This window comes from Callithrix jacchus, chromosome 14, assembly GCF_049354715.1.
Source record: "Callithrix jacchus isolate 240 chromosome 14, calJac240_pri, whole genome shotgun sequence".
Lineage (NCBI taxonomy): Eukaryota > Metazoa > Chordata > Mammalia > Primates > Cebidae > Callithrix > Callithrix jacchus.
The window spans coordinates 59,589,099-59,601,543 of NC_133515.1; the positions used below are offsets into that span (position 1 = coordinate 59,589,099).

The following is a 12,445-nucleotide window of genomic DNA, read 5'->3' on the forward strand; positions in this document are numbered from 1 at the left end:
GCGTGAACCTCCGCTCCGTCCCAGCCTGCCTCTCCACATTCCCCTCCCTTCACACCCTCAGCCACTCAGCACTTCTATTTCTGGATCTTCCCACCTTCGCTCTTCATTTGCTGTATTCCTTTTGCCAGGAATGGCTCTTCCTTGATTTCAGTATCTGGCAGATTTCTCTGCATCTCTCAAGATCAACCTCAAAGGTCACTCCCTTTTACAAAGGCTCCATGGATTACCCGCTAGAAGCTTTCCCTCAGAGCATACACTGGGCTTGGTGCTTTTCTACCACAGTGGACTACAACTTCTCTGAAGGCAGGAATGCTGCCCATTCCCAAGTGCCTGCTCCAGACCCTTAATATCAGCCGAGTCTTAAGGACAGGATTTACAAGTGACTCACCCTATAGTGTGATGTTCCATCCTAGGTACTGAACACTGCTGTGGCCCATTCTGAGTCCCTGCTCACCACCCCCCTGTGACTCACTGCTGCTTACTCACACGGTACCCACTTTGTACTCTTGTATTATTTATGGACACGTATGTCTCCCTCACTCACTTATAAACTCCACAGGGACCAGGAACCATGACTTACTCACTTCCAGAGCCTCCACATTTGCTAGCTTAAGACTTTGCAATACCATAAAAGCTAAATTCATTATATAGACAAATCCTCATGGCATTCGTGGGCATGACTTGGAGGAGTTGGGAGTAGGCTGGGAGTTTTATAGAGCAGATAACTTTAGGCAAGCTGAATGTACATTTCTACCCCTGCTGGAGGAGGAAAATTGCTTGAGTCTTTTTGGGCAGTTCTCCAAGAGGTGGAGCTTTGGTTGGAAAAGGGAAACCAGCGAGGAGGAGGAGGAGGAGGAGGAGGAGGAGGAGGAGGAGGAGGAGGAGGAGGAGGAGGAGGAGGAGGAGGGGGGGGAGGAGGAGGAGGAGGAGGAGGAGGAGGAGGAGGAGGAGGAGGAAACCCAAGACAAGGGGAAAGCACACCCAACTAAAGGTGACGTGGTGGCTTGCTGTGATAACAAAAGCCATCATGCATCTTTAACCATGGAATGGTTAAAACTCAATGGCTTGAATAGTGACCATAACAATCATAAGCATAAAAAGATGGGAAAAGTATTCAAAATGTTAGCAGCTGCGTTGTAAAATCACAGCCTTTTATATTATTATGGGGTTCCCCCTCCCCATTTCTAATACTCAACTGCCATTCTATCTAGAAACAATGCATACATGGACATTTTTTTAAACACAGAAATTCTGTTTTAAAAGCTGCAACATACTTTACCTCTAGAGTCCCAGTCAATGTGTGTAATATAACTAGAAGCACCTTTACAGATGCCAATCCTTTTGCTTGTAAGTACGTTGTAAATATCCACAAAATTATCATGGGATGCCACGGCAAGGTATTTTCCCGTTTCTATAAAGAAAAGTGTGGGGTTAACAACAAAGCATTTTATATAGGAATTTACTTTCAGGAACTTAGCATTTTAAAAGTGGGGAAACAGTCAAAGAAACATTTGAAATAGTCCATTCTTGTAATTTTTTATCCCAAGACTGTGCTATTTTAAAAAGTATCTGCTGTTGTCTTCACCTTTTGAAAACTTAATATCAGAGATCATTTCTTTTCTGTGATGGAAAGAGACCATGTCTTCAACAGTGTCAGCATTTACAACCAGGAAACTCCCATCATTCAAGCCAACTGCTAAGGCTTTCCCATCAGGGGAAAAGGCACAGCATCTTCCACCTACAAAAGAATCCGCAAAGAACACTTATTAGCCAAAACTTCACTGTCAAGCAAACCACACGAAGAGGTGAAGAAATCTGATGATGTGCATTACACATGGACACGTGACTGCTTTAAATCAACACTACAGTTGTGAGGACTAAAACTTCATAATTTAAGACATCTCTTGGCTGGGTGCAGTGGCTCATGCCTGTAATCCCAACATTTGGGCAGATCTCTTGAGCCCAGGAGTGCAAGACCAGCCTGGGCAACATTTCCTAGGTTAAAAATTAGTTGGAAAGTTATTTTTTGGGGAGGCAAGAGCGCACCTCTACAAAAAAATACAGAAAAATGCTGGGTGCAGTGGCTCATGCCTGTAATCCCAGCACCTTGGGAGGCAGAGTCAGGTGGGTTCCTTGAGCTCTGGAGTTCAAGACCAGTCTGGGCAACATAGCAAAACCCCATCTCTACAAAAAAACCAAAAATTAGCCAGGCATAGTGGCACATGCCTGTGGTCCCAACTATTCAGAAGCCGAGATGGAAGGATCGCTTGAGCTTGGGAGGCAGAGGATGCAGTGAGTAGTGATCATCACGTCACAGCACTCCAGCCTGGATGACAGAGGGAGACCCTGCCTCAAGTAAATCAAATGAAACATCTCTTCTCCCTAACTCTAAGGACAATGATCATAATAACAAAAATACATTTTCAACTTCCATGAGGTTTATTCATTCACTTAAGAGTATTTAAGTACCTGGGGTTTTCAAAAGATAAGTGGGGTAAATGGTGAAAAGGAGTATAGGGTTAATATAACCAGTATCTTTACTGCCAAGAAAAGAGGTAATATTTAAGAATTGGAGTTCTAAAGTAAAATTTCCATAAACCATTTTTAAAATATTACACCTTACATAAAACTTGCTTTAGAGGACCTCATTCTTTTAGTTGCTCCAATTCTCTGATCCATGGATTGTAATGCTTAACTCTAGAGGAGAAAGATCCTGCCTCTTCTGTCATGGGAAGAATGGAATCAGAACATTCTCTTGAGGGGTATCTGGAAAACTAATTGGCACTAGGGTGATGGTGCTGCATGAGCCATGTTTCTACTGCTTTGTAGGGTCACAAAGACATTGCTGAATCAGGAGCATGGACTTTGCAAAGGTATATCTAAAAGGAAACCTACTTAGGAACATGCCTACCCTCTGCCACCATTTTTATTGTCAAAAGTTGGAAGCACAGCCCCATGGACAGAACAGCCAGGTAGCCTTGTGCCAGCGCATTTAGTACCGAGCATCTCTACCAGCTCCTCTGTTCGTGGTATGCTGAAAGCTATATTCATACCCAAAACTTTAAATTTACTCATCTAAATTCCATATTTATTCATCCATTCACTTAGTATGAGCCTGGTGTTCCAGTACTTAGACAATAAAACTACAACCTGCCCTTGAAGAACGTCATCAAGATGAGATTAACCACAATCTATCGTACAGACCAAGACACATATGAGAGTGAAAGGAAAACTACTAATAATCATACCAGAACAACAGGGGTAAACTGGGTTAAATAGTTATCCTATCTAAGATGGGCCAATAGTTGTTCTTTTCAACTAATTTTTAACCTAGGGAATAAAGTCTGTTGACTGACATTCAAGTCCTCCACAGTGGGGACCTGGCCTATCATTCCCCCAATACAATCTAGTGGCCAAGATAATTCCCTCTTGTAGTGATTAAGAGCATGGGCTTTGGATTTAGATTTGGGAAATCCTGCCTCCACCATTTACCAATTCCAAGGGGTCCAGTGTAAAGAGAGGCGGCATGGCAGAGGGAGACAGAGTCAAGCAGTGGCCATAGCTGTGTTCTCAGAGTCACACTGCATGGGTTTCAATTTGGTTCCATTACCTACTAACTGTGCAAACTAATTAAGCTCCCTGTGCCTCAGTTTTCTGAGCTGTAAGTGGTAATAATAACAGCCTTACTCATGGGGTTCCTACAAAGACCACATGGGAAGAGCCGGCACAGTTGCTGGCTCAGCCATAGTGGCCACCGTCACTATTGTTACTACTGTTTTGACACTTTTATTCATTACCCTAGAATACAATCCTCACATCTCATGTCTGCTTATAGAATTACTCAGTACAAGTACTTTAGGGCCAGACCCCAATCTCTTCCTTCCGTCTTAAGAACTTTTACAGATCCTTCAAGCCTCAGCTCTCATCACCTCCCCTGATGAAGCAGTTCCAGGCAGTAGATCTCCTCTGAGCCTCCAAGGTACTTAATGCCAAATATCTTCAGTTTGTCCTTCCACGTCCCCTTTTTGCCCTTGTGCACCCTGCTCTGTGCCTGAAGCTGGCCTGCATGGACAGCGTCAATGGGCTCCCTTGTCCTCTGTTTCTGGTTTAGTTAGGCCAAGGGGTAGCATGGGTGGGAGACTAGCGAGATGGAGGAAGGATAGGGAGGCTGGGCCATTTATTTCCCTGGCTGCTTCCCACAGGGTCACTGCATGCTGGCAGAGTCCCTTGGCTAACAGTTGTGGCTCCTCTCAGTCTGCCCTCTCACATGCTCTCACATTCCAGGTTGCAGCAATTGTCCCCTCCTCCTGCCTCTCCATGCCCAGGGCTAGTGAGAAAGGCCATTGCTACTAGCTGCATAGTGCTGCACTACCTTGGTCATTTCCTTACACCTGCCCCATCCCTTTATAAACAGTCTCATTTTAAAGACTCCTCGAATTACCCAATTTGAATGGGACACATTCCTGTTGCTGGGACTCTGTTTGAGCCCTGTCCATCTCTCACACTAGAGATGGGACCATTCATCATGGGATCCTGCGTTCGTGCCACACAGAAGCCACTTAATAAATGTTTGCTGGATTTGTACCTCAGTACACCTCTTAGTTCTAGTGCATATAGGTGTTCAGTATGTATTTACTCATTTCTTAAGTATTATTTTTCTATATAATTAACATTTGTTTTCAAGTAATAAAGTAAGTTCTGGAGACCATTAGTCAGAAAATAAATAGCATTCTTTAGAAGCTGATGCATTTCAACTGACTGCCACAGCTCTCAATGAGAAGAGGAAGGACATATTGCCCCCAGGTGGCAAGTGTCTGTGCAGTGCAAGGAAAATGAAGTGAAAAATGGAGCTGGATTAGGCCAGTCTTCTGGAAGAATTCTACATGTGCTTAGTTATGACTGTAGCAACCAATATAAAATTCCCATTGCCCAGCATATTTGGGGGCATATAACAGGTACAAACAGTAAATATTAATTAAATGAGTGAATAAAGCTGACACATTCTGTTACTTGTAAATACTCTGACAGATGTGGAAGGTGGTGTTATGTACCTTTCTTGAGTTTCCGTACTGCCAGCATACGGTGCTGGGCGGACAGTTCCCAGATGCGGAGTGTTTTATCATCACTCACTGTTGCACAGATGGGCAGGAGAGGGTGAGCTGCCAACCCCCACACTTCTCCTTCCATGTGCCCCTGTGGGAGAGGAGAAGGGGCAACATGAACTCCAGTGATGCTGTTTGCCTAGCCCTTCTCTAGTCTGGGGCTGCATGTTCCGTCCAAGAGTAGCCCTAACAGGTACAAACTGGAATAAACACACTTTGAGGTTCCTTAAACCAAAATGATCACCCCAAATAATTCTCTCATTTGAACTGGAATCTATAGCTAGACGTACATGATGGTGAATCAGTCAATTGCAAAGCAAAACACGAACTCATGCCTTATTGGTTTTGTTTATAGGATGCCAAACATCTTTCCATTTGTAAACATCTAGGTAAATGGTGAAATGCCTCCTTTGTATCCTGCTGATTGATACTAAATAAACATAGTATTTATGTACCCTCCTAGTAAAGCAGCTTAATCGCAAGGACACAAACCACTTCCTTCAATTAAATCATATTCTAAAACATGCAGGTACCACCCATTCATGCCAGTGGAATTGAACAGCAAATTCGCATTATGTATGCAATTTTAGTCCTTTGAATATGCAGCATTCGGCACAGGAGAGCTCAAGAAAGCTAAATTTTCATTTCAAGTGTTCTCGGCATAGCTCAGGTTCCGCATGTGTTCACAAATTGGTCTGTTCATGTGCCAACAACGAACATCAAAAACTGAAAGGTGCTTAACAAGCACTGGACCAATTCCACATACTTTCATCTTAACACAAACACACTTGGCTAGCTTAGAATAGTAACTAGGATACAGCAATTTTTTTTAAAATGAACACTTAACAGCAAGAAAATGAATTAGATTCCCACAATTTTTTCACTCAATAATGCAGTATAAAGATTAGTGCTTTAGAACAATAAAACAGACTAGATTAACTGTTTACTGAATTTTTGCTTTTTAATGGCTAATTATAAAAAGGCTTGGCTTTGCTTAGTAAAGCAAAAAGGAAGCCCACGCACAAGCATCTGAAAGGTGTTTGTAGCTGGAATGCTTTGGGGAACAGGTGGCTTTCCAAAGAGAAAGTGGATGACTCCAATTTAACTGAGAAGCTATTTGAGCAAGACAGTAATTTGGCAGAAGATGTGAAGTTCCAAATACAGCTGACATTCAAATATGAGAAAATGAGGGTTGAAGGGTACAGACATTGTTTTTGAATTTATTGGATTTGGAATTTATTGGATGTAGAAAACCCTATATCCTCAGTTTTCTAGTTTTCTTCTCTTCAGAAGCCTCCCAGCCCCAGAGTCACAGTCAGGGAACAGATCAGAAGGCAACCCCACATCCTCCCAGACCGACTGTACTTGAAGCTCTTCTACAGACTGAGCCCCTTTGTGCATTTTAATTAAGAACAGGATTGTGGGACTCAGAGATCCTTTTAAACCACTGCCTTATACTGATATCAAAATTATATTTCCTTAATCTGTTTATTTTAATCCCCGTGTAACACAGAAATGGACAGTGAGCGAGGCATGCTTGAAGGATCTGGAAAGGCACAAGGAAATGGGCTTAGGATCCTCCTTTGCTGATCACCCATAAAGCTGATCATAAACAGCTGCACAACTGCAAGTTGACTGCTTCAAAGCACACATGATGGGCAGTGTCTTAACCCACCACCTGCCATTCTCCCCTCCCCCAACCTTATCTTCTCTTTTAAAAATAAGCAATCTATTAAAACTGTGATTGGATTGCCTTGCCACCAAAACTGGCAAAATGGTTCTGAAATCTCCTCCCAGCAGGACAGTCCATCATCTCACTCACACTGCCTCTACAGTTCCTTCACTTTCCCTTGGTGCCTACTGTCTCTCAGAACAGGGGTGTGAGGCAATCCTGAGTGAGCAAGAAGCCCTTATTCCACCTCACATACACCTAATACAGAACAGACCTGGGCAGAAGCCCAACAAACATTGATGAAACTGAAATACTGAGGTCCACCAAAGAGGAAGTAGCAAATAAGAGCAGAAGAGGAAAAAAAAAAAAGATGCTGAGAAAAATAGGGAGAGAATAGTACCCATTTAGGTGGCAACAATGGTAACCAACATCTGGTCTGAAGCTTCCACCAGTTCAACCAGCCACCCTATAGCTCAGGGGCTTTTCTGCAGTGTCCACGATAAGAGATGTGGGAACAGCCTGGTGAGGTGAAAAAGAAAGGGCTCTGGCAAACCTTGGTTGGAATCCCAGCTCTGCAGTTCTTAGCATGTGACTGTGAGTAATTTTCTGGGCTTTGGGTCCCTCAGCTATAAAACAATTTAACAGCGCAAATCTATTGTGGAGATGAGACAGAAATTTTGTTCAACAGTATTGCCTGACACACAGTAGGTGCTCAATATATGGTAGCTGTAGTTATTTTTCTTATTAGAGCAATAGAAACAAATACAGGAAGAATAGAATGGTAGAAAATGAAGAAGTGAAAAGCCTTTATGAAGCATAAAGCATATTTAAACCGAACTACCTCAAGTATAGCACAGTACATGATAAAGACAGAAAACAAAGTTTAGACCTTACGGTATTATTTACATCATATTAGAGCATAAATCTTCCAAAATATCTAGCAATATATTTACATCATATTAAAGCATAAATCTTTCAAAATATCTAGCAATATAGCATACATGGAAACAATTCACATTCTCGAACATTTGGAGATTAAAAAGTACATAAATACTTTTCAGTAAAATTAAAAATTACGGCCAGAAAAAAAAAGATTTAGTTTGAAAGAAAACAACAAAAGCAAGAACAGCTGGAGAACAAAGACATCATGCCTCAAGGATGCATCTCCAGCCTAGTTCTCCAGCCTGGCTGCCAGGCACGACCAGCTGCAGAGCTTTTGAGGTTTGCTTTGAACACAGATTTTTTTTCTTTTTAAAACACAGATTTATTCAGGATATCCAGGATGGGACTTGGGTACATGTGTTTTTAAGCCTTGCAGCATTCTGAGCGACAGTGTAAAGGCACATTTGTTTCCAGTATACAGCAAATCAGAGGGACCCTCTCAGTGAGATTTTGAGATTCACTCCTAACACAGTAAGCCTGCAAGCATCACTCAGGGATCAGGGGGAGGAGGGGAAGCTCCTGCACTGGAATCAGGAAGTTCTGAATGTTCTTATTATCAGCGCATTTTCTTTTCCCTCTAACTTCTGAACACACAACCTTCACCCCCACCATTCCTCTTCCACCTATAAATACATGCTTATCAATCGCCGAACTGGGCAGGACTACTTATGCACTTCCACACCCTACCACATCCCCAACCCTGAGGTGAGATTTTATCATTTCCTGGCTCCTAAAGGGTTCTGTTACATTTATTTTAGTTCAATTTTACCTAAATATGACTTTTGAGTGGAGACAGAGATTAAGGAGGAGGCAGTGTGTTTATGTGGATCAAGACTGAGCCTCGAGTGAGACCCACATTCCAAAGGGGCATTGGTGCATTTGGTGAGTGGGGAGCAGGTAACTTGTTCATTTTATGGATGGATAGATTGACAGGACTTATACCTAAGGCACCTTCTCCACACCTGGACCCAGTTTAGTTGATGAGATTCTGAACTCTGAGCAGTCCCCGTAATGGGATAAGGCTATTGAGGACCTTTGGGGTGGAGGTAAAGAATGCTGTATGTGGTAGGGAGAGGAGTAACTGGTGGTCAGAGGGTGGCCAGTGATGGTGACCCTCATGTTCCTCCTGGTTTTCACAATCTTGCATAATCACCTCCCTTTGAGCGTGGTATGACCTGTGGCTTGTTTCTAACCAACAGAATATGGCAAAGGTGATGGAATGTTCATAACTGCACATATGTGATGACATGATTATGTAACATAAGATTGTAGTGTCTATTTTCTTTCCTCTGTTTTTGGCTTTGAGAAAGCAGCAATGTTGGGAAACCCTATGTGGCAAGGAACTGTGGGCAGCCTCTAGGAGCTGAGAGTAGCCTCTGGCCAACAGCCAGCAAGAAAAAAAAAAGGCCTTAGTCTTACACTTTCAAGGAAGTAAATTCTGCCAGCAGCCTGAGTGAGCTTGGAGGAATCTTCCCCAGTGTAGCCTCAGATGAGACCATAATCCTAGGCTTTACTGCAACCTTATAAAACACTAAACAGAAGAGCCAGTCAAGCTGTGCTCAGATTCTGGATCCATAGACACTGTGAGATAATAAACATGCGTTATTTCAAGCTGCTAAGTTCGTGGCAATTTGTTATACAACAATAGGTAAGTAGTTCAACACTTGCGCAACCCTAAGGGTGAGTGACTCCTTAGGTTTTGCACCCGAAGCATCATCTTTGCCTCATTCTAGTCCCAGCTGTGATGTGAAGCACAGTTTAGGATATGTACAAACAGTACCTGAACAAGCAGAGTCATTGGGCCACTCTTATCAATTTCCAGAATCTCTCCATTTTTTGTTCCCACCAGGATATGTCCATGTCCCAGAGTGATGGCACGAATTGAAGGGTTATCTTCCAAAAGCAAGCCTAGGGATGGGGATGGTATATTTCATAAAATAACAAAAACAACTGCTTATTGGTATAAATTCAATTTTTATAGCTCCAAAGAACTAGGTACTAGGCAGTCAGCCTTGGCATTTCTACCAGGGGAAGAGAGTTCTGAACATGAAAGGGAGAGAGAATTGATTTGCTAATAGTTTTCTAAAAACTTTAGTACTATCTTCTGTATCCCTCTGAACACGAAGATCTCTATTACATTTTTGGGAGTGGCACCTTTTGAGCTAGTTGACAACGCTGATCGTTTAATGGCATATGTCTTCAAGCATCTTTCAAACATATCATCCCAGAGCTCCACAATGCCGTCCTTTCCACCTGTTACAAAGCCCTGTGAAAGCATACATGGGAGGTGTTACATACACATCAAAATGACCAATTACCCACTCGACCCCAGGAGGATTCCCTGATGGGTAAGGGAGCTTTGCGTATGGTATCTTCCATATCTTTCCATATGAGATGGAAAACCCTGGTGGTAACAATCTTCAAATCATATTTTCTGGAAGCATCTCTCCCACACTTCCCTAGCAGGATCAAGCACATTCTCATCATGTATCCATTGCACTCTCTTCGGAACACTGGTTGGCAGTTGGCCCACTGATCAAGGATGGCTGTGTCTGTGCCCAATCTTCCAACCAGAATGTGGTTCCTACAGAATGCAACCAGCCTCAAAACCTAGCAGAGTTTCTAGTATCTCACATACTCTGACCAAATGGATTGAAATTAACATCACATTTTAAAATTATTGTTAAACATTTAAAAATAAAGTCATGTCTAGAAGAAAACATCATTACTTATTAAGAGTAACTCAGGTACTTTGTGTAATGAAACCATTCTACTATTTCATTCAATAGGCATGATCTCCATAATTAAAATCCACATTAATTTTGACAAAAACTTGGAAAGCAAAAATCTTAACATATTGGATATTTTTTTACTGAACACTGATCGTTATTCCTGTTCTAAGCTTATAATTTTTTGGCTTTACTAGTTTTCCTTTTTGGTAATTTATTATACATACCAACAACTATCCTTAGTTTTTTTTAAGAAAAAAGCTGAGTAATTCATTGCTTCCTCAGCAACTTTTAATTTAATGCATTTTTTTTTTTTTGAGACGGAGTTTCTCTCTTGTTACCCAGGCTGGAGTGCAATGGCGCGATATCGGCTCACCGCAACCTCCGCCTCCTGGGTTCAGGCAATTCTCCTGCCCCAGCCTCCCAAGCAGCTGGGACTACAGGCACGCGCCACCATGCCCAGCCAATTTTTTGCATTTTTAGTAGAGACGGGGTTTTACCATGTTGACCAGGATGGTCTCGATCTGTTGACCTCGTGATCCACCTGCCTCGGCCTCCCAAAGTGCTGGGATTACAGGCATGAGCCACCGCGCCCGGCCCAATTTAATGCATTTTTATGAAGTTTACAAAGAAATAATGTTTTGAAGTTTGTAACATTAAATATCTTTATTCTTATATCAAATTTGTACCCAGGAAAATTCAATCCCCAAACTAAATTTAAATGCAGTGTATTACATTGTGACATCCTTGTCTTTTCCCATGATTTTGCAGTCTTATTTACCCAACAACAAGATCTTAAACAAGTTATACCATATTCACTTCTGGGGCTACAGAAGTTCTTTACATTTCTTTAATCTTTTCTAATACTTGCAGTTTAACCGGTAAACATATTTGCCGGTAAAACAAACAGCTTAGCCACTAAAACCACCATTATAGTTGCACATCTAGCAAGAATTACTTTTGTAGTAGAACCAACACATTTGCCTAAGGACAGGAAAATGAAAAATGAGGCTTGGGTTAGGAGTAGTAGGTGGCTTAAACTGGAGGTCAGAGGGCATAGATGAGGTGGTATCATCAGCAAACTGGAAGTAACTGAAAAGAAGCAGGTAATTTGCTGGCAAGTTGATTGAAGAACGTATGTTAAAACACTGAAGGTGCTACAGTTTAAATGTTAGTCCCCTCCAAAACTCATGTTGAAATTTAATTGCCAGTGTAATAGTATTTAGATGTGGGAGGTCTCAGAGGTTACTAGGCAATAGGGGTCTGCCCTCATAAGCAGATTAATGCCATTACTGTAAGAGTGGGTTCATTATAAAAGGGTGAATTTGGCTTCTTTCACTCTTACTGGGCCTTCAGCCACCGGGTAACACAGCAAGAAGGACCTTCCCTGTTGCAGCCCCTCAGTCTAGGACTTCTCAGCCTCCAGAACTGAGAACCAATAAACTGCTGTTCATTATAAAGCACCTAGTCAATCCCAGCACTTTGGGAGGCCGAGGCGGGTGGATCACGAGGTCAAGAGATCGAGACCATTCTGGTCAACATGGTGAAACCCCGCCTCTACTAAAAATACAAAAAATTAGCTGGGCACGGTGGCGCGTGCCTACTCAGGAGGCTGAAGCAGGAGAATTGCCTGAACCCAGGAGGGGTTGCGGTGAGCCGAGATCGCATCATTGCACTCCAGCCTGGGTGAAAAGAGCAAAACTCCGTCTCAAAATAAATAAATAAATAAATAAAGCACCTAGTCTCAGAAATTGTTACAGCTGCAGAAACAGACCAAGACGGAAGGTAAGTGTAATCTTTGTGAAGGAACACTGCAAGGCAAGTAGACAGACCAGGGCAATGATGACAAATTTGAGTGGAAATATGGCCAGTGAACAGTCTTCACTCTGACATTCTTGCTAAAGCTGAGCCTTTCTACACAGGAGCAAGCTGGTTAGGGATGTAAATTTCTGTCATAGCAAATGGATGTCTGGAACAACAATGTCCACTTGGTCCTTCCC

The 12,445-nt window shown here is 42.4% G+C and overlaps 1 protein-coding gene across 4 annotated transcripts in view; it reads right to left on the reverse strand.

Moving 5' to 3' along the window:
- Positions 1 to 12,445, reverse strand: part of EML6 (EMAP like 6) — a 275,731-nt gene that overhangs the window by 63,792 nt on the left and 199,494 nt on the right. For all 4 annotated transcript variants that reach the window (XR_013526605.1, XM_035272567.3, XM_078349319.1 and 1 more), the window contains 5 exons: positions 9,871 to 9,982; positions 9,497 to 9,624; positions 5,052 to 5,193; positions 1,586 to 1,738; positions 1,280 to 1,411 (listed from right to left, as the gene is read on the reverse strand). Coding sequence is in view for 3 of the 4 variants with exons in the window: in XM_035272567.3 (XP_035128458.1) it covers positions 1,280 to 1,411; positions 1,586 to 1,738; positions 5,052 to 5,193; positions 9,497 to 9,624; positions 9,871 to 9,982 (667 nt within the window). In the remaining variant the exon portion in view is untranslated. The remainder of the gene's footprint in view (positions 1 to 1,279; positions 1,412 to 1,585; positions 1,739 to 5,051; positions 5,194 to 9,496; positions 9,625 to 9,870; positions 9,983 to 12,445) is intronic.